The sequence below is a fragment of the Melanotaenia boesemani genome, chromosome 21 (genome assembly GCF_017639745.1).
Source record: "Melanotaenia boesemani isolate fMelBoe1 chromosome 21, fMelBoe1.pri, whole genome shotgun sequence".
In the NCBI taxonomy this organism is placed as follows: domain Eukaryota; kingdom Metazoa; phylum Chordata; class Actinopteri; order Atheriniformes; family Melanotaeniidae; genus Melanotaenia; species Melanotaenia boesemani.
This window is the reverse complement of record NC_055702.1, coordinates 29,020,268-29,043,840: the sequence shown is the minus strand read 5'-3', so window position 1 is coordinate 29,043,840 and position 23,573 is coordinate 29,020,268. Positions and strand designations below refer to the sequence as shown.

The window sequence follows — 23,573 nt, the reverse complement described above, 5'->3', positions numbered from 1 at the left end:
AACCAAACTGTTTTGTCCCGGTCCTCCTCGGAGACACAGAGCTTCTGTCCAACGTAGAACAATAGTCTCACGCATCTGTCCGGCTATTCTGTGCTCAGCACCGGTCAGCAGCAGACAGCGTTTGTTCAGGCCGTGCTCAGGTCAGCTGTGGTGATGGAGACCCACACTAGTCACCTTAACGGTTGCCATGGAAACAGTCCAAGATCTCAGCAGCAACATATATCAAAAGAAAGACTAGTAAAAAAAGAATGAACTTGACTCCATCAACAGATCCTGGAACTAATCTGATGTTCTGTGAAACATAATTAAGTCATGAAAATGTTCCGATCATGCGGTGAAGACAACCTGCGTTCAGACAAGCACCATACCCAAACCAAACGCTCTCATCAACCCACGGAGATGTTTGACCACAGTCTTCGCGCCAGACAACACGTGTTGATGATCCAATCCCAGCACACCGGCAGCGCCTGGCCATGTGGCGGCAGTCTGGCGTTAACTGTCCTGTCCTACCCGCTCCATGCTCGTCCATCACAGCTTCTCCTTCAGCAAGTAATCCTTCACTCCTTTCTTTCTGTCTCTCATGGCCCCCACATTCTACGGTGTATGTGGTGAAACTATGAACAGGCTCTGAGATTAAATCAGACCGGGACCTTCTCTAACACAGTAGCTGACAGGTGGTAGAAAGGTTTTATACTTCCAGCTATGCAGGGGCGGGTCTAGAAAAGTTTGGATGGGGGACCAGGCAGGGGTGCTGAGCGGGAAAAGGGGGGCACAGATGAGACCTTTTTTTAAGTCTAGATTTTATGAAATATTGACTATTAACTGATTATTACAGCTAAAGTGATCATCTGATGTAAAAAAGTGAAGACAACCCCAAGTGAAGGTCAGTTAAATTTTTGTAAGCATTGGTTCTTTGGTGATGCAGAAAATGGGCATATTTCAGGCACGGTTGCGAATGATTCATTTATAAGCTGTGATCAGTCTGATTAATGATTTTAATCATTTGACAGCTCTAAAAAAGAACTGTCAAAGAGTTATGGTGAGGTTGATAAACAGAGGCTGAATATTTCTACTCTGACCTGAACTAACAGATATTTCTGAACCACCAGCTGATGTCCTTAAAGTTTCTGGGTTGAAAAGCTCTGTTTTGTATAAGTGTCTTCAGCAGTAGAATTTCTTGACCAAACCAGTGGAAACCATCTGGGTCTGCTGGAAGAGTTTGAACATGTGGGGCAAGCAGCAGCCGAGCAGGCTAAGCTGAACCCACCAGGACTGCTTTCTGCAGGATGTAGAGGACTCTCTAGGATCTGTGCACCGCCATGTAAACCTGCATGACGCTTCATTTTCAGGTGCAGAGGAGGACTTTTTAACTGTGGAGATTTCTGAGATCAGTCCCTATGTAGAAAGAGCCCAGCAACAGCTGTGACTCAGAACAAGTTCAATGGCAGACATGAACATAAATCTGTAGTTATTTTTAGCTCAGAACGATTTTCACAGTTGACTAAAAATAGGTCAATTAGTGAGCTTTCCCTTGTTGGAGACGTATAACGAGCGTATGTGTCCTCCCATCACGGTGCACTGCTTCCAGCATCTTTTACATTTACCACTTATTTATCTGTTGTGACACACATCAGGGTGATGCTAAGCTTCCCCTCACTGCAGCAGAGGAATTATCAGATGTAGGTACTACGAAGCAGGATTAACACACCCGGATATCTGGTTTGACTTACCCAGATATTCAGGATCCTGATAAGCAGTCCTACGACGCTGGTTATCAACTCGGTATCAGACGTTCGGGACGGAGCTTGGCTCAGCACCACACAGGAGCGTGTTTGTGTTGAATATTAATTCCTCACCATGACGACACCATTAGTAGCAGTTCCATAAGATTATGGTACTGTAGTTCTGCCATGTGTGAGCATCATTATTAAGCTCATTATCTCAACAAGTCAACAAGTCAAGAACAAGACTTAATTTCTTCATCTAAAGGATGCATCTGTCCCTAAAGCTCTTCCTCTCCTAGGCCTCCTCGCACCATCCACCACCAACATGAACAGGATATTCTAAGAATGGGCGGGGCATTTTCCAAGAGATCTGATTGGTCAGGAGATGGAGCTTTTATACTTCTTGATCTCTGATCTAGAACATAACCTGCTCTGGAGCAGGTTAGCCGTTCAGTGTAAGTTACCATGGTGATTTACCTGGTAAGAAGCGAACCAGCATCATAAGACAGAAAACCAAGTAAACCCTTAAATTACCTGGATCCGAGGGAATCCAGCTTCCTGGTACAGGCCTCTGACTAACTGGAGTCGTACCAAACTGAGATTACTAAACCTGTGGATGTGAAATAACCAACCACAGAGAGCCGGTACTGTCAGTGTAGTCCCTCAGATAGGTTTTATTATTGGAGACAAAGCAGAAATCATTTTCACTCATGTTCATGTGTTAAGACCTAATTAGAGCCAAGGAAAAGGTTGTGTGTAATACACTGCTGCCCTCTGGTGGCTAAAATGTGGAACGTCAGAGATGGCTCATGTCCAGGAAATAATAAAATATCAGTTTTTATGTTTCAATTAAAGTCCTGCTGATAAAGTATTTCCATCAGTAGTTTAACGTCTTTTCTTCTGAACAGTGAATAGAGTGAAAGCAGAAGTAAAACCACACTGAGTAAAAATAAAGGCGCTTGCAGTGGAAATCTTTGCGGAGCTTTGTTTAGCAAGTGTTGTTTTCTGTAGAAAGGAATGTCTCATGGTGTTGGAGGTCTGGGTCTCAGCACTCTGTGGTTTCCTGATCTCCCTCAGGAGAGCAAAGACAGGATGCAACCATCAATCTGGGGAGGAAGCAACACAAACGTATTGTTCTTTATTCACCAACATCTACACAACTGGACTTTTCTAATTTAATTTCATTTTGCTTTGTTTCTTGATGTTTCAGGCTTTCTGTCATGTCTGCTGTGTTTACATATCCAGAACGCTGCACTGTTGTACCTTTAGATTGTTTCCATGTCCATACCAGCATTCAGTGGAGGTGTCAGCTCATACGGACTGTTGCAGAGTAAATGCCAGTTAAATAACAACTCTAAAAGTGGATGGCTATCGATTAGGCTTAAACTTAGTCTCCTTCATGTCCCGCATATACATATATACATACATACATACATACATACATGCAAACATGCATACATACATACATACATACATACATACATGCAAACATACATACATACATACATACATACATACATACATACATACATACATATATGCAAACATGCATACATGCATACATACATACATACATACATACATGCAAACATGCATACATACATGCATACATACATACATACATACATACATACATACATACATGCAAACATGCATACATGCATACATGCAAACATGCATACATACATACATACATACATACATACATACATACATACATACATGCAAACATACATACATACATACATACATACATACATACATACATACATACATACATACATACATACATACATACATACATACATACATATATGCAAACATGCATACATGCATACATACATGCATACATACATACATACATACATACATACATGCATACATGCATACATACATGCATACATACATACATACATACATACATGCAAACATGCATACATGCATACATGCATACATACATACATACATACATGCATACATGCATACATACATACATACATACATACATGCAAACATGCATACATGCATACACACATACATACATACAGACATGCATACATACATACATACATATATGCAAACATGCATACATGCATACATACATACATACATACATACATGCAAACATGCATACATGCATACATGCATACATACATAAAAACATAAATGCATACATACATATATGCAAACATGCATACATACATACATACATACATACATACATGCATGCATACATACATACATAAAAACATAAATGCATACATGCATATATGCAAACATGCATACATACATACATGCATACATACATACATACATACATACATACATACATACATACATACATACATGCAAACATGCATACATGCTTACATACATGCATACATACATACATACATACATGCATAAATACATACATACATACATACATACATGCATACATACATGCATACATGCATACATACATGCATACATGCATACATACATACATACATACATACATACATACATGCAAACATGCATACATACATACATACATACATACATACATACATACATACATACATACATACATACATAAAAACATAAAAACATAAATGCATACATACATATATGCAAACATGCATACATGCATACATACATACATACATAAAAACATAAATGCATACATACATATATGCAAACATGCATACATACATACATGCATACATACATACATACATACATACATACATACATACATACATACATGCAAACATGCATACATGCTTACATACATGCATACATACATACATACATACATACATACATACATACATACATACATACATGCATACATGCATACATACATGCATACATACATACATACATACATACATACATACATACATACATACATACATACATACATACATACATACATACATGCAAACATGCATACATACATACATACATACATAAAAACATAAATGCATACATACATATATGCAAACATGCATACATGCATACATACATTCATACATACATACATGCATACATACATACATACATACATACATACATGCATACATACATACATACATACATAAAAACATAAATGCATACATACATATATGCAAACATGCATACATACATACATGCATACATACATACATACATACATACATACATACATACATACATGCAAACATGCATACATGCTTACATACATGCATGCATACATACATACATACATACATACATACATACATACATACATACATACATACATACATACATACATACATGCATACATACATACATACATACATGCATACATGCATGCATACATACATACACACATACATACATACATACATACATACATACATACATACATACATACATACATGCAAACATGCATACATGCTTACATACATGCATACATACATACATACATACATACATACATACATACATACATACATACATGCAAACATGCATACATGCTTACATACATGCATACATACATACATACATACATACATACATACATACATACATACATACATACATACATACATGCAAACATACATATATACATACATACATACATACATGCATACATACATACATACATACATACATGCATACATACATACATACATACATGCATACATACATGCATACATACATGCATACATGCATGCATACATACATACACAGACAATATCATCCAGCAGATTATAAATTATTTACAGATCAGAATCAGGACTTTAAAAATCTCGCTGTGTGAGATGTTATGGTAGGTGACACTTCATAGTTTATTCTGTGAATTATGTGAACACAACTCCAGAAGTTGGGAAAGGAAATTAATCTTAACTAGCATGTTAACCTACTGACTATCAATCTGTGAATAGATGGATGGCTTGTTGTTCAGTCAGTGAATTATTGTGTGTTTATATGTTGTTAAGTTATATATCTATATGTTAATGATAACAGCAGGCTAGGCTACACCAGAGAGTGAGTCGTCCTCAGATGTGCAATCAGAGAACATGATTTGTGGAAACTGTATTTGGTGCCCCAAGGCAAGACTAAAAGGAAGGGTAACGTCAGACTGGATTTGATCTGGATATGAACCACCTCCATCTGAACATCCACGTCCTGTCCAGTACAACTGATTAACTTCATCACTGAATCCCATTAAATGTGGTTGATTTTAGGTGTTTTCGCAAGGTAGGTTTATAAAATGTGAACAGGATAAAACTGATGAAGCATTCCTCTTCACAGCCACCGTGTGGTTGGTTATACTCAAAGCATAAAGAAGCAGGACAGAGCAGATTCATCCTCTGCCCTGACTCATGCATCACATCATGTTATTTTTGTTCTGACCCAATCTTCCATGATTATGAGTACTCACACAGTCAGAAAACACTTCCATGAGGACACAGGGTGGTCACAATGACTTCCCCCAATTAGGACGAGACAGGACAGGAAGGAAAAGACAGGAAGGAAAGGAAAGGAGAGGAGAGGCCAGGAAAGGAAAGGAAAGGAAAGGAAAGGAAAGGAAAGGAAAGGAAAGGACAGGACAGGAAAGAAAAGGAAAGGAAAGGAAAGGAAAGGAGAGGAGAGGCCAGGAAAGGAAAGGAAAGGAGAGGAGAGGAGAGGACAGGAATGGAAAGGAAAGGAAAGGAAAGAAATGACAGGAAAGGAAAGGAAAGAGGGAAATAATATGAAAAGAGGAAAGTAAAAGAGAAGGACAAACCAGGAAAGGAAAAGAGAAGGAAAGAAAGCAACAAAGGAAGAACTGTAGAGCATGGAAATAGGAACGGACAGGAAATAGAAAAAGGAAAGGAAAATTATAAGATGAACTAGTGGAAGAGAGTGAAGTGGTCAGAAAAGTCAGTAAAAGCTGAAGCTGGATGGTGTTTGCTTGAGCGTCTCTCCATCCCACTGCTTCCTCCATCGCCTCTCAGGTGTCAGTCAGTATTGGGACTGAGGGGCTGACATCTCTGCTGGAGATGTCTGAGGGGAAAACACACCACGGTTCACATGAAGCTCTAACACTGATGAAAGGTGGCAGTTTAGCTGGAGCCTTTTTTACTCTCAGACATCCACACCTAGTTAATTTTCATGTATTAAAGTACATTTACACAAACATGGAAACAGTATCTGCACAAAGAGCCCTGCTAACTGTTGTTAGAAGTTTCCGTTCATGAGTAAAGGATGAACTGGTGCTACATCGTTCTTTAAAACTCACCCAAGTCTGCTGACTGAGCCTCAGTCATGTTTTTAAAATCTGAGCTTAAGTCCAGCTACAGACAGAAAACTGGAAACAGTTGCAGGCGTCTCTAGATCTGAGAGAAGTAAACAAACACTATATTGTAAAAAGCACTGGCTCGCCTTGACTCGTATGAGCTTAACAGACATCCATTCTTAATCAGATGAGTTTGATTTGACGGTGGCCCTCCTCTGCAGCTATAACAGCTCCAACTCTTCTGGGAAGGCGTTTCACAGGTTCAGGAGTGTTTGTAGGAATTTCTGACCGTTCCTCCAGAAGCACATGTGTGAGGTCAGACTGATGCTGGACCAGAAGGCCTGGCTCTCAGCCTCCGCTCTAATTCATCCCTAAGGTCTTCTGTCAGGTTGAGGTCAGGACTCTGTGCAGCCCAATCAAGTTCATCCACACCAGTGTTGGGGGTAACGCGTTACAAAGGTAACTCGTTACTCTAATATACTACGTTTGGCAGTAACGAAGTAATACAACGCGTTACTAACTATATTTTGGTAATATTATTACAGTAAATGAGTCCGGTAATGCGTTACAATCCCAACTGTCAGTATAAACATCAGACAAATAAATAATAAAACAACCATCGCGCAACAGCCAAAAATAAATATGAAGTAGAAGAAGAAGAAGAAGAGGAAGAAGAAGAAGACGAGGGCGGCGGCTTTAAATTAACAGAAGAAGAAGAAGAAAAGGACGAGGAATGATGGCAACCGACTCGACATTTTCTAAGTGGGTTTACTCTCACTATTTTGAATACATCAGAGAAATCGAAAAGAACATTACAGTAAGATGCACTTTATGTGCTGGTGGAAGGCCAAGAGAACTGTCAACGGCTAAAAATAGCACAAGTAACCTCAAGAAACACTTGGAGCGAGTACACAGCAACCATAAGCTAGAGGCTAAACGGCCTCTTGCTAGCGAAGAGACAGAAGATGACGGCGCTAGAAAATCTAAACAGCTCAAGTTGGATTTCTCCAGACTAGCAGTGAAGATTTTGAACCCAGGAGATGTGAGAAGGCTAGTAGCTGAGTATGTCGTGGAGGATGCGCTGCCGCTTTCCACAATTGAGTCATCGGCGTTTCAGAAGCTTATCAGCAAAATCCCTGTTGGATCAAGTGACAAGGTAAAAAACTAATTTCTAAAAAATTCCTATTAGTAATGTATAATCATATTTCCGCAGATGGTTAATTTAAAATGAGACATTACAGGTGGTGTAGGTGATTCAATGATTAAAAAGCAATTTTGTTTGTTAAGTCAGTTGTGTTTGATGATTTTCTTGTTTGTTATTGTCACATTATCTCAGAATACACATTGTTTATTGTACTAATATATCTCCATGTTTTGGAGAACATTTTGGAACTATTTTGAAAACTATTTTGTTTGTGTAGTCACCTGAGTTTTGTGTCCTCACCTGAGTTTTGTGTCCTATTGTCTCAGGAAAACTTGTTAATAATAGAAGAGAAGAGAACCCTCAGAATTATACAATGTAAATTGCAATTCATATGCTTGTAGTAGATTACAAAAATACAAGTGAAAATATTTTTAAAAATCTATATAATCTATAAAAGATTATTAACTATTAAGATATTTCATTTCATGGAAATGTAATTTTTTTGTTAAATCTTTGTTGGCCGCACTTCATAATGCCAAGCAAATAAATGAGGTGTAGAACAAGAGTTTGTATCACATCATGTTGTTTAATTCTTCCATATCATTACATTATTGTAATTCAGCAGTTCATATTAACAACTACTTTCTGATGCAACCTCATTAGACTTTGTTGCCACACACATACTATAATAATGAGGAACTACATTTAAATGAGAACTATTCACCATGACAAAATATTGCGCACCTTCATTGCGTAATGCCTTGTCCTAAATGCTTATTTTGGTGAAAAGTAACTGAAAAGTAATATGTTACTTATTACTTTATACAGAGAGTAATATTGTAAAGAAATGTATTACTTAAAATTGAAAGTAACTGGTAATGTGAAATATATTACACTTGGGAAGTAACTTTCCCAACACTGATCCACACCAAACTCCTCATCCAGGTCTTCATGGACCTGCTTTGACCACTGGTGCCGTCATGTTGGAACCAGAAAGGGCCGTTCCCAAACTGTTCCCACAAAGTTGGGATCATGGAATTGTCAGAGTTCCTTTCACTGGAACTAAGGGGCCAATCCCAACTCCTGGAAAACAACCCAAACCATAATCCCCCCTCCACCAAACTTTACACTTGGCTCAATGCAGTCATACCAGTACCGTTGTCCTGGCAACCGCCAGACCCGGACTCTTCCATCAGATCGCCAGATGGTGAAGTGTGATTCGTCCCTCCAGAGAACGGGTCTCCACTGATCCAGAGTCCAGTGGCGGCGTTCTCTCCACCGCTGCATCCGACAATGTCCAGTCTGGATGCAGCTGCTGCTGTGGAAACCTGATCCATGATGCTCTCTTCTGTTCTAGAGCTGATCTGAAGGCCACATGAAGTCTGGAGGTCTGGAGCAATCGACTCTGCAGAAAGCTGCCGACCCGCTCAGTCATTTTACGGGGCGACCACTTGGTGGCTGAGTTAAGTTCCCAATCGCTTCCACTTTGTTATGATCCCAATGACTGCTGGCTGTGGAATATTTTGGAGTGAGAAAATTTCATGACTGGACTAGTTGCACAGGTAGCATCCGATCACAGAACCACACTGGAACTCACTGAGCTCCTGAGAGCGACCTGTTCCTTCACAGATGTCAGTAGAACCCGTCCTCATGCCTCGCTGCTGGATTTATACACCTGTGGCCATGGAAGTGATAGATATCACAATTATTTAAAATTTCAATTATCTTTCCTTTTTACGTCACACAGTTGCTGCAGATCTTCATCCATCATGAGAATTACTCGTCTCTGAACAGCCAAGGGGGTTCCTCAAAGAGCACCGGGGGGTCCCCGAGGTTTTGACTGTTCAGAGCCAGTGTGATTTAAATGAAGACCATGTCCACACAGAGACAGGTTGAGGTGGATTTACTTAAGTTTTCTATCATTTGGGTGTTTCATTCACATGGAACAAATGTTCTGGTGGTGTGAAAACACTTCGTACCATATCATTAATGGGACGTGTCTGAGAAACCACAATGCAGATGGTTTGTCCTTATTTTGAAGAAAAAGTAAGTCTATATGTTGGTAATGACCTTACCTCTGGCTGTATCAAAGGAAAGGAATCAGCCAGAATGCATCATTTATGATGAGGAGCTGCTGATGAAAGCATAAAGCCAAGCATGGTTTCAACATGGGTAGGCGGAGGGCCCGCAGGTTTTTGGTAGTTGCATGAAGTCTTCAGGGAAAATAGGCTGGGAACCGGTGATGGTGACTGGAGGCCATTGGAGTACAGGGAAGTCATTGTCATGTTCTAGAAAGTTTCAGTTTCTGAAATACTCAGACCAGCAACCATGCCACGTTCAAAGTCCCTTAAATCCCCTTTCTTCCTCATTCCGATGCTCAGTTTGACCTTCAGCAAGTCGTCTTCACCACGTCTCCATGGCTACATGCTGCCGTGTGATTGGCTGGTTAGATAATTGTGTTAACAGGAAGTCGAACAGCTGGAGTTGATGAACGGACGGTGGGTCCAGCGTAAAACTGATTAAAAGTCATAATTATTTGTGGATATAAATTGTTTGTAGTGAGAAATAAGAAAACCTCAAAAACTGAATCTTTTAAAACCAAAACCACAAAGCCCATGTTTTTGTCCTCTTCATGTTTAATGGAAGGCTGTTTTACAATATAATTAATCCTTAAAACTCCAGCAGATCTCCCCGAGCTCCATCTCCTCCACCAGGAAATGTGGTGTGTATCTCTGTGGGGTAAATGTGATGGATATTTAACCCTTTAGCTGATCTACTGAGGTTTTCCAGACATTTCTATCCCGTCCAGGAGGTTTACAATCCAGCCACTAAATGTAGTTTTATTCAGAGACTCTATCTGGTAAATCCACAATGATCCATGATAACAGCATTATTTATCACATTTCACCATAAAAACATCACCATCACTACTATGTTGCTAAGAGACCTCTATTTAGACCTGGACATGATGATGAAGCAACTTCCTGTCAGACTTTCCACCAATCAGAGAGCTTAGATTGACGGTAACGTCCAATCAGGAGCAGCCAAAGATCAACCAGTGAGCAGAAAGTTCTATGTGTGTGTGAAAAGAAGAAAAATAATGCTCCTCTATGGCTGGAATAAAGCCAAGAAGACGTTTCTGATGCACGGTGGCGCCACAAAGCAGCTGAGCTGGAGTTGGTTTAGTGAGGATAGCAGGTAAATAGTAGCAGGAATAACTGGAAATGAGGAAAAAGTGGAAACATGGAAATAGTTTCTGTTGTGTGTTTGGTTGGCCTTTATGCTGCTACATCCATTAATAGATCCATTTTACACAATTTTAGCCTCTGACCACCAAGGCTGTCCTGATAAAATATAATGTCTGCATGGTGGTCAAGGATTTAGCTTGTAAAAAAATTGTAAGAGCCACACATTAAAATAAAACCTTTTTGTTTTCACCCCTTTTAATAGAAGCCATAACCAAATTACCAATTATTTATTGGCCAACACTTTCAGATCCACGGACATTGTTTATAGTGTGTGTTTGTACCCTGAACACCAACAGCAGCATCAGCCACCAGGTTGTGAGACTAAAAGGAGGTGACAGGGAGACCCAGTACACAGAGGAAGATTAGCATTGCTGTGTGCTCTACCAATAGGCCCGGCTGTGTATCTAAAGGATGAGAGGAATGTGGCCGAGAGAGAAAAGAGAGGGAGAGAGAGAGAGCAGGGATGTCAGCAAATACACCCCAGGGAGAGAGAGAGAGATAGAGAGAATGAAAAAGAAAGAGGCATGGCAGGGATGAGAGGAGGGAGGACTATACTTAGACAGCATTAAAGATAGGCAGTGCTGCACTGTGGTGCCAGCATGAGGAGGATTTCTCCACATTTCTTATCGGCATCCTGGGATTTCATCCTAATCTAAAACTAACTGCATCCTCAGCTCAAAGGATGGGATTCAACTAGTCTGGAGTGGATCAGCCAGCCAGCAGTAACACTCCGGTAAAACAGCCAGATTTTCTTCCATCGGGACGATTTTCTGTGGAAAGCCTTGAAGATGAGTTGGAGCTGCAGAAGGCCGCCCTGTCCCCGAATGGGCTTCTAATACCAGGATGGAGAAGTCATCTGCCTCTTGAGACCCAATGTAGGAGAAAGTTTCATCACGGAAGGACCCAGATAGAAGATGAGAACCAGCTCATCCAGACAGGATGGGATTAGCCAACCGGAATAAATCTGACAAATGAAGTCTGGTCCAGTTACAAGTTGGATTATCATAGTTTCTGTCCTGTAGACCTGAATACATAATCCAACAAGTCAAAGGAGAGCTACAAGCTACAGCCTGGTGTTCTCCAGCCATGGCTCGTCTTCCTCTTGATTCGTCCTCGCTGCTCGTGTCTGGCTGCCATGCCGAGGCGAGCGGGCGTCTCAGCTGAGGGCTCTGAAGCTTCGTGACCTCTGTCAGGTGCATTCGTGTTGGCTGACAGTACACGTTCACGTGGATGTGGAGGTGCTATGCTGCTGGGATCAAGCGTCGCACCAGCTCCTTCAGGCCATGAGTGGTGCTTCCAGTGCTCCGTCGGGGTGGACTGCTGCGACGCCGAACCTCGCTGTATCTGGCTGGCCGTTCTAAGGGCCGCTTCACCTCACGCGTCTCCCCGTCCAACGCCAGTCACATCGCCAAGGAGACGCGGTTCCAGGAGGCTCATACAGCGCCAGCGATTGTCCTGGGTAATTATAAGATACAGTCCAACCATCCTCCAGACACTCGGATCTTCATGGAATCACAGAACAGCAAATAATGCAGATGATGCTGATGATTGTTGTCTTTACCACGAACACATCATCAGTCATGTGGTTTCTAAATAATATATTGGAAAAATTGATCCAGAAACCATCAGTCTGAACTGAAGCTCGTACGTTTCAGTTTTTGACTTTTATCCTGTGTCAGATAATTCATCACATGGTTGAGATGCAGGTTTTTTATTAACCCTTAAAACTCCAGGCAATTTTTTTTCTTCAAAGATCTTTTTATTGAAACATTCACAAACAAATATGAAATAGACAATTAGACAATGTCCATTTTCAGATTTACTCCCTTAATCGGTGTAACACTCAAAATCAAGGATGGGATATCAATCGTATACAACAGACAGCAAAGTGCACACGTCCCCACCCGCCCACCCACCTGTAACCCATGGAGATAACAAGCAGTGGAGCAACAAGAGCCAGATATGGATGCACCAGCAAACACCCAACAGAACCCTACAAGCACATGACAAATGATGATAATAATAACAGTAGAACACGAAATCGAAGATGGTTTTAAAACAGTAACAATTAAAAATAACAATAATCTTAAAAAAAAGAAAAACAAGGGGAGGCGGGGTCAGAAAGGAGTGTAGTGGGTCGCTCAAAGAACGTCAGGAAGGGGCGCCAGACTATAAAATCTGTTGACCGTACCCAGACAGTGGAGCGGATTTTCTCAACACGATCATGCATGCAATTATCGACCCATTTCAATTGCACCAGTAATCTCAAAAGTTGTTGAAAAGCTAGTAGCTGAACCATTGATGATGTACTTTTACCTTTGTGGTTAACTTTTAACTCTGCTTATCTAGATCAAAAAGCCTAACCAGGGACGGGGGCTGTAAATTAGTCTTTGGCTAGAAGCCTTGGGATCTGTTACCTAATGGGTGATAATGTTAAATTGTACTGCCCCTGCAAAAATCAATCAATCAATCAATCAATCAATCAATCAATCAATCAATCAATCAATCAATCAATCAGTTATCAATCAATCAATCAATGATTCATCATGTCTCCAAGCTGGTGTGAGGGGGAGCGGACTCTTTCCAACATAACAGAATAGCCTGCGGACTATCAGAGAAGAGAAGGCCAAGATCTCATCTTGGGCTTATGGCAGGTCTCCACCTAGAGGCAGGCCGAAGACCGGTTTTAGGGGGTTTGGTAAGATTTGGTAATTTAGGATTTCTGAGATAGAGTTGAAGTATGATGTCCAAAAATTAGACAGGGATGGGCAGGACCAGTGTATATGGATAAGAGTGCCAGGGGCAGACCTACACCTGTTGCACGTGGGGTCAGCGTCTGGATAAATACGAGCTAGCTTAATCTTGGACATATGAATCTGGTGAACTACTTTAAACTGTAAAAGTGCATGTCGGGCACAAATAGAGGAGGAGTTTATGTGTTTAAGGACTAGCTTCCATGTGTCATCCATAAAGGGGGAGTTAAGATCCTGCTCCCATGCTGTTCTGATAGCTTTTTAATGTTTGGTTCACCTGTTGTTTTCTTTAAGTAAACCAGTCTGTAACAGCTTTTAATCCCAGTGTAAACCAGTGTGTAGCAGCTTTTAATCCCAGTATAAACCAGTCTGTAACAGCTTTTAATCCCAGTGTAAACCAGTGTGTAGCAGCTTTTAATCCCAGTATAAACCAGTCTGTAACAGCTTTTAATCCCAGTGTAAACCAGTCTGTAACAGCTTTTAATCCCAGTATAAATCAGTCTATGGCAGCTTTTAATCCCAGTATAAACCAGTGTGTAGCAGCTTTTAATCCCAGTATAAACCAGTCTGTAGCAGCTTTTAATCCCAGTATAAACCAGTCTGTAGCAGCTTTTAATCCCAGTATAAACCAGTCTGTAGCAGCTTTTAATCCCAGTATAAACCAGTCTGTAGCAGCTTTTAATGCCAGTATAAACCAGTCTGTAACAAGCTTTAATCCCAGTATAAACCAGTCTGTAGCAGCTTTTAATCCCAGTATAAACCAGTCTGTAGCAGCTTTTAATCCCAGTATAAACCAGTCTGTAGCAGCTTTTAATCCCAGTATAAACCAGTCTGTAACATCTTTTAATCCCAGTATAAACCAGTCTGTAGCAGCTTTTAATCCCAGTATAAACCAGTGTGTAGCAGCTTTTAATCCCAGTATAAACCAGTCTGTAACAGCTTTTAATCCCAGTATAAACCAGTCTGTAACAGCTTTTAATCCCAGTATAAACCAGTCTGTAACAGCTTTTAATCCCAGTATGAACCAGTGTGTAGCAGCTTTTAATCCCAGTATAAACCAGTCTGTAACAGCTTTTAATCCCAGTATGAACCAGTGTGTAGCAGCTTTTAATCCCAGTATGAACCAGTGTGTAGCAGCTTTTAATCCCAGTATAAACCAGTCTGTAGCAGCTTTTAATCCCAGTATAAACCAGTCTGTAGCAGCTTTTAATCCCAGTATAAACCAGTGTGTAGCAGCTTTTAATCCCAGTATAAACCAGTGTGTAGCAGCTTTTAATCCCAGTATAAACCAGTCTGTAGCAGCTGTCAGACTGGGAGGTAAAATGATGTAAAATGAATGTATGAATAGATGTAGCAGCATAAAGGTCGGCCAGAAGAAGAAAGCAGAATTTATTACTAACAGAACTTTGTAGAAATAACACACAGACCAACAGTGACCAAACCTTTTCTCATCTCATCGTTCTCTCAAGTTTTGGCTTTCAGGAGAAAAAATATTGTTATTGAAACAAACACACAACAGAAACTATTTCCATGTTTCCACTTTTTCCTCATTTCCAGTTATTCCTGCTACTATTTACCTGCTATCCTCACTAAACCAACTCCAGCTCAGCTGCTTTGTGGCGCCACCGTGCATCAGAAACGTCTTCTTGGCTTTATTCCTGGTTCTACAAGGTTGTTTATGTTTGTGTCTTCCAGCTGCAGATACGTCTTCTCTATATTTTGCTGTTTGATATGAAACAATTTCATTGATAAAAATCTAATTTTGGATCTTGAATCATTAATTTTTTTTCAATTAAACAAATTTTTTTAAATAATTTATATGTTTTAAAATAATAATTAAACAAAAAGCTATTTTTGCTTTAATGTGTGTAAAACTCATTGTGTTTCCTCAGGATGAAATGAGCCCAATCATGACCTGAATGACTGATCTAAAAAAACTTTCTTCCTCTTCTTCACCCTGAAGAGGAGAAACACTATCAGTTCGCAGGTGATTTCTGAACAGGTGTGTTCTTACCATATAAGGCTGTTTAGGGCGTTTCTGGGTGTAAGGAACCAGGAATGTTCAGGAACGCGGTTATTTACAGCTCATTTTATTAAAGCGGACACCCTCTGCCCATATTTAATATAGACAGATTTTTTGTAGTCATGCATATTTTAGATTTTTTATTAAGAAGATGAGGGGTGTTTTCTGCTACAGGTTGTCGAATGAGGGACCTGGATGGAGTCATAAGAAAGGCTGCATGGTTTTCTTCTCACATGGAACTGAAAGTCATAAAACACCATGTTGACATTTCACACTCTGTATAAGGTGTGTGGGAGTGTGAGCGAGGGAGGGAGATGAGATGAGGAAGGTGAGAACATCCAGCTCTCACCTCTGAGTGAAATGTCAGCTGCATCCACAAATCCAGCTGATATTTTTCCATCCTTGTTTTCCATATCAGAAAGAGAAACGTCAGTTTTCAGTGCTCTTCTGAGGGTCTGACTTTGTTTCTGGAGATACATCTTATGAAAGGTTTCAGGAGTGTGTTTCCCTTTAAAAAGCCAGGACATTGGTAGAAATATCGTCATGTTTTAGTTGATAAAGTTTCAGTCTTCTGCACGTTGTCCGGCTGTATGTGCTTTCTAGAAGTTAGCGTTTCTATGCATGTAGAAAGTAAAAATTATGGTTAATAGTTTCAGTGAATCAGCTGTCCAGCGGGCTCCGCTCTCCATGTCCTGTCCTGAGAAACACACTTCCTCCTGGTAAACTAGTTAACGGGCTCCCTGTGTCTGTTTGGATTATATCTGTGTGTGTGTGCAACCACACATGGACTACACTGAGTTGTGTGTCAGTGTGCATGCAGGTACAGGTGAGCATTATAATCAGTTGTAATTTCCCTGGAGACAAACTATTTCATCCAATCAGATTTCAGTTTCTGTATTTTTGTCATTCCTTCCGGATGGAGGGATGGATAGATAAATAATGGATGGATAGATTGATGGATGAATGCATGGATGGAGGGATAAATGATGGATGTACTCTCCATCATTAGAGCCCAGCCCGGTTTCCGATCCCTGTGTTAATCCCCGGTACTGCCCAGCTGTCCCAGCCTGACACCACTGAGCCAGAAACTAAAGAACCAGTCAGGTATCAGCTGATTTTATTTTATACCTGGACAGGCGTCGGTTGTTGTCTTTATAATTGACAGACGCCGTTGAACATGGACAGGCGTCAGTTGTTGTCTTTATGATTTACAGATGTCGTACATGTACAGGCGTCAGTTGTTGTCTGTATGATTGACAGATGTCGTCGTACCTGGACAGGCATCGGTTGTTGTCTTTATGATTGACAGATGTCGTCGTACCTGGACAGGCGTCAGTTGTTTTCTCCATGATTGACAGATGCCGTTGTAAATGGACAGGCGTCAGTTGTTGTCTTTATGATTGACAGATATAGTCGTACCTGGACAGGTTTTGGTTGTTGTCTATATGATTGACAGATGTTGTCGTACTTGGACAGGCGTCGGCTGTTGTCTTTATGATTGACAGATGTCGTCGTACCTGGACAGGTGTCGGTTGTTGTCTTTATGATTGACAGATGTCGTCGTACCTGGACAGGTTTTGGTTGTTGTCTGTATGATTGACAAATGTCGTCGTACCTGGACAGGTTTTGGTTGTTGTCTTTGATTGACAGACGTCGTCGTACCTGGACAGGCGTCGGTTGTTTCTCTATGATTGACAGATGCCGTTGTACATGGACAGGCGTCAGTTGTTGTCTTTATGATTGACAGATGTCGTACATGGACAGGCGTCAGCTGTTGTCTTTATGATTGACAGATGTCGTCGTACCTGGACAGGCGTCGGTTGTTGTCTTTGATTGACAGACGTCGTCGTACATGGACAGGCGTCAGTTGTTGTCTTTATGATTGACAGATGTCGTCGTACCTGGACAGGCGTCGGTTGTTTCTCTATGATTGACAGATGCCGTTGTACATGGACAGGCGTCAGTTGTTGTCTTTATGATTGACAGATGTCGTACATGGACAGGCGTCAGCTGTTGTCTTTATGATTGACAGATGTCGTCGTACCTGGACAGGCGTCGGTTGTTGTCTTTGATTGACAGACGTCGTCGTACATGGACAGGCGTCAGTTGTTGTCTTTATGATTGACAGATGTCGTACATGGACAGGCGTCAGCTGTTGTCTTTGATTGACAGACGTCGTCGTACATGGACAGGAGTCGGCTTCTGCTCTTGAATATTTTTTCCTCTCTCTTGGGTTGCTGAATGAGCTGTCTGTCAAACGTCCTCCAGCCAATAGAAAACTAGACACCACCTTTTTTAGGGTGCGCTTGTTTTAATTCACACAGTGACTTCAGACAAGTTAACTGTTTTTTTTTTTGTGTGTCTTTGGTTTTCCACTGAACGTTACTTATGATAATCATTTTATGCGTTTCCTCCTTACTTTTAAAGTAGACACTTACTTGTCCATCATCCGTCTGTCCGTCCGTCTGTCCATCCGTTTGTCCGTCCATCCATGCATCCATCCATTCATCCATCCGTTTTCTACCGATTTTCCGAGTCGGGGCATAGGGACAGATGCCTAAGCAGGGAAGCCCAGACTTTCCTCTCCCAGGCCACATTCACCAGCTCATCCAGATGCCTGAGTCACCTCATCTGGCTCCTCTCGATGTGGAAGAGCAGCGACTCTACTCTGAGCCCCTCCCGGACCACCGAGCTTCTCACCCTATCTCTAAGGGAGAGCCCGGCCACCCTGCGGAGAAAACTCATTTCGGCTGCTTGTATTCGTGATCTTGTTCTTTCAGTCACTACCCACAGCTCGTGACCATAGATGAGGGGAGGGGTACTGATTTGCCAGAAATAATATAACTCATCCTGCCTCTGGATGAGGCTAAGGTGACTTCATGAGAGCACATAAAGTGTAGATAATAGAGCTACATCAGGATGGCTGACTCTGTACTGGATTTTGTCCTGTAGGAGTGATGGGGTTGAAATTTTGAAAATAATAGTTAGTTACTCAACACTGATAATTCTACCACATATTTAACAAACCTATAAGAATGATGATCAGCTCCTTATTCATGCTAATTTACTGTAGGATAATTCTGTGGTACCAGAAAAGCAGAATATTTATTTGATTTTTCTTTATACTTATATACTTTATACTCCAAATACTTATATTGTATGTTTGTATAGGAACAGTTAGTTTTTAAATGAGTACTTTTACTGTGAGTTAGCAAGTCACTGTGTGCATATATCAAAAGAAACGCATAATAAAACAAAATGGTTACGAGAGGTTGCTGGGTTGGGTTTTCCCTACGCGTTTACTGATGATCCCAGTTAAGCACCAACCTTCTGAGTGCACTCTGTGAAGTAAAAGAAGCGCACCCTGAAGTAGGTGGGGACTATTTGCTCAGGCAGCATTTATCTAGTATTCTATTGGCTGAAAGACATTTTATGTAAAAATAGTAAAAATATCCAAGAGCAGAAGATTTGAGAGCAGAGATTGTGTTGATATATTTGAGAGCAAGAGGGGACTTTCTGAGTGTGAGAGCAGAGATTTGAATGAGAACAAGATGATATTTGAATTTGAAAACAAGAAATCTTCCTCTCAAATCAAACAATTCCGTTCGTGATTAAAAAGGAAAACAGCCCCATATCCGCCAGCTCCTCTTACAGTTTCATGAAACAGAAAATAAAAACTGAACATGTGGACTTTGTGGTGTTTTTAGAAATTATTCCAGTGGAATTGTTGTTATTTATTTGGTTAAACTGTAAAACGAATAAACATTTTTCAAAGGCTGAGCCAAATAAAGACAGCAAGCTTTGCTAGATGTCTGAGGCACAGGTGGGTTGTTGGATTTTATGAGTCACTCTGTGAAAGTCTGGACCTCCTTTGTCTATTGTTCATTGGATTTTCCAGATCTATGTTCATGGGTCTAGATCAGTTCCTGTTGTTCCAGGCCGGGTATTTATAGACAGTATATATTTTTACCATGTCCATTGTTGGCTGGATGTAATAAATGTGATTATAGGTAAGGTGGTTCGTGATAATAAAGCTTCCTCTTTGGAAAGAGGAAGTTTCTGACAAATTCCTGGCATTGGTGGAATTCTGCCCTGTTCGGGACTGGGCAGAGCCCCCTGAATGAAGCACATACGCCCACATGCACCCACCCACACTTCCTTTAAAAGAACTCAGCTACTAAAGCCACAGCATTCTTCACAAATCCACTGGAGACTCCTTAAAATGATCTTTGCCGTGTACTTCAAGGTTCACAGTCTTCCTGTTTCCCAACCAGACAAAAAAACAAAACGCTACATCTTACTGATCTTAGCATTTTCTCCATCTTGTCTTCTCCACAGGCTAAAGGGCGGAGAGATGGCATGGTGTCGTCCAATGAGAACAGGCGCCGGCCGCTGTCGTTGGGTGAGGTGGAAGGTGTGTCATGGCAGGGCCCACGGACTATTTTTCTTCAGAAGAACTCACAGGGATTCGGCTTCACTTTGCGTCACTTCATCGTCTACCCGCCAGAATCATCCCAACATGGAGTCCAGGAAAACTCCCGGGTAAGCCGCTGAGAACACCAACCTCTCCCCATCCCAGATTACTTCTCTGTCTTCCTCATTCTGTCGTCGTGTCTGTACTTCTGGGCTGTGCTGAACACCTGCCTCACATCTCTTTTCATTTTCTGATAAGTTTTCTCTGAGAACTACAGCTGCAGATCAGATCAGGTTACTGTCAGATTAAACTCTGTTTCTGACCCACTGAGGGCTGAACAAAGACAGCAGAGGTCATGACTATAAAATTAGTGGAAATGTTTTCATCTAGAGAGCAGGTTGAGGCTCCAAATCCAGACCTGAGTCTCTGGATCTGGATCCAAACCAGCATCAGAATTTAGGAAGAGCACCTGCTTGTGAATGATGCAGCAAGCACACAAATAACCAAACAATGAGTCCAGGAAAGCTTCGTGTAAATCAGCACATTTAGGTTGATTTCACTTCATTCCCAGGATGTGAATGTGTGTGGTCTCCATCTGCAGCCTGGGCCATCCAGGACCAGACGGATGATCAGACCGATGAGGAGATGGAGCAGAACATGCACCAACCAGACTTAATCTGCTGAATGTCCAGCTTCCATCAGCCTCCATCAGCCTCCATCTGTCTCCATCAGCCTCCATCAGTCTCCATCAGCTTCCATCAGCCTCCATCAGCCTCCATCTGTCTCCATCAGCCTCCATCTGTCTCCATCAGTCTCCATCTGTCTCCATCAGCCTCCATTAGCTTCCATCAGCCTCCATTAGCTTCCATCTGTCTCCATCAGCCTCCATCAGTCTCCATCAGCCTCCATCAGCCTCCATCAGTCTCCATCAGCATCCATCAGTCTCCATCAGCCTCCATCTGTCTCCATCAGCCTCCATCAGTCTCCATCAGCATCCATCAGTATCCATCAGTCTCCATCAGCCTCCATCAGTCTCCATCAACCTCCATCAGTCTCCATCAGCCTCCATCAGTCTCCATCAGCATCCATCAGTCTCCATCAGCCTCCATCTGTCTCCATCAGCCTCCATCAGCTTCCATCAGTCTCCATCAGCCTCCATCTGTCTCCATCAGCCTCCATCGGCCTCCATCTGTCTCCATCAGTCTCCATCAGCCTCCATCAGTCTCCATCAGCATCCATCAGTCTCCATCAGCCTCCATCTGTCTCCATCAGCCTCCATCAGCTTCCATCAGCCTCCATCAGCTTCCATCTGTCTCCATCAGTCTCCATCAGCCTCCATCTGTCTCCATCAGCCTCCATCAGCCTCCATCAGCTTCCATCAGCCTCCATCAGCCTCCATCTGTCTCCATCAGCCTCCATCAGTCTCCATCTGTCTCCATCAGTCTCCATCAACTTCCATCAGCCTCCATCAGCCTCCATCAGCCTCCATCTGTCTCCATCAGCATCCATCAGTCTCCATCAGCCTCCATCTGTCTCCATCAGCCTCCATCTGTCTCCATCAGCCTCTGTCACCTTCCATCTGTCTCCGTCAGTCTCCATCAGTCTCCATCTGCCTCCATCAGCCTCCATCAGCCTCCATCTGTCTCCATCAGCCTCCATCAGTCTCCATCAGCCTCCATCTGTCTCCATCAGCCTCCATCAGCTTCCATCAGCCTCCATCAGCTTCCATCAGCCTCCATCAGTCTCCATCAGTCTCCATCAGCCTCCATCTGTCTCCATTAGTCTCCATCAGCCTCCATCAGTCTCCATCAGCCTCCATCAGCTTCCATCAGCCTCCATCTGTCTCCATCAGCCTCCATCAGCCTCCATCTGTCTCCATCAGTCTCCATCAGCCTCCATCAGTCTCCATCAGCTTCCATCAGCCTCCATCTGTCTCCATCAGCCTCCATCAGTCTCATCAGCTTCCACCATTTGTTGGTTTGGGCTGTCTTGTCTCCATCTCTGGTCTCAGCCGATTCCCCAAACGTTGTCTTCTGCTCCCCAGACTGGATCGTCCCAGTACTGTTATCTCCTTTTCTTTCTTTCTCCTGAACCCCCAGTTTTACCCGTCATGGTCGTAGTGGAGGATCACATAGCTGCTACCTTTGTTGACTAATGTCATGTAGTGAGCCTGTAAGAGCTAAACTCCTAAAACAGTTAAACCAGTTCCACTTGCCAGAATGATGAGCCCAACTGGTCATCCAGTTCCAGTTTTTATCAGAGTTCCGGCTTCTTTCAGGTGTGACGCTGATGCACATAGTGTGCTGGTTGAATCCAAGTTGATTTATGTATTTCATCTGTACTGTGTGAGAGTCAGAGTAGAGGCTACAGATCAAAATGCATCAACCAAAATTCTGTATTTTCCTCCCCGGACTCTTTAAATGCTCTGGAAAAAAAGGTGAAATGTTTGGAGAATGCTGTTTATTATTCTACACACTGTACACAGAGGAAGGGAGGCCACAGTTTGTGCCTCACATTTACACTTACTATAAGTTTCATTACACAGGCAGGATGTTGTTGCATTTGAACAGACTCAGTTTCACGATATGCTGCACACTCAGTACTTATCACCACAAACAGCAGACCCCCCCGGCCTGCAGCCGGGTCCACGGTATTTCCAGGGAGCACTCCACTTGCAGGGGTCTTTGTGTGTCCAGGTCAGGAATGAGCGAAGTCAGCAAAGCCTCAAATAGAGCCAGTGATAGTGAGACAGGCAGTAAAACAGTCAGCCAGCCAGCCTGGACAGCAGCGCCCCCTACTGGTCCTCCACACTAACAGCTGCTCTGTTTTCCTGACAGGATGAAGAGAACGGGAATGCAGCTGGAACAGGTGAGTGTTTCATGTTCAGACCAGCTGCAAACGTTCAGATACGATGCTCAGTTTTTTTTTTAACTTGTCCTGTCCAGCATCATAGCACAAAATGATAATCTGGTTTCTGTATCGTGCTGAACAAATTTGCTCTGCCAAGGGGAGGCCTATGGGTAAGGCTCCTCTT

At 42.0% G+C, this 23,573-nt stretch overlaps 1 protein-coding gene across 8 annotated transcripts in view; it reads left to right on the top strand.

Moving 5' to 3' along the window:
- LOC121632369 (rho GTPase-activating protein 23-like) overlaps positions 1-23,573 on the top strand; it is a 105,978-nt gene that overhangs the window by 58,097 nt on the left and 24,308 nt on the right. For 5 of the 8 annotated variants that reach the window (XR_006008908.1, XM_041973815.1, XM_041973817.1 and 2 more), the window contains exons 1-3: positions 12,573-12,808; positions 20,464-20,667; positions 23,377-23,407. Coding sequence is in view for 7 of the 8 variants with exons in the window: in XM_041973815.1 (XP_041829749.1) it covers positions 12,593-12,808; positions 20,464-20,667; positions 23,377-23,407 (451 nt within the window). In the remaining variant the exon portion in view is untranslated. Of the gene's footprint in view, positions 1-12,572; positions 12,809-15,994; positions 16,090-20,463; positions 20,668-23,376; positions 23,408-23,573 lie in introns of those variants that run through there. The other 3 variants (XM_041973818.1, XM_041973816.1, XM_041973819.1) reach the window with 2 other exon arrangements.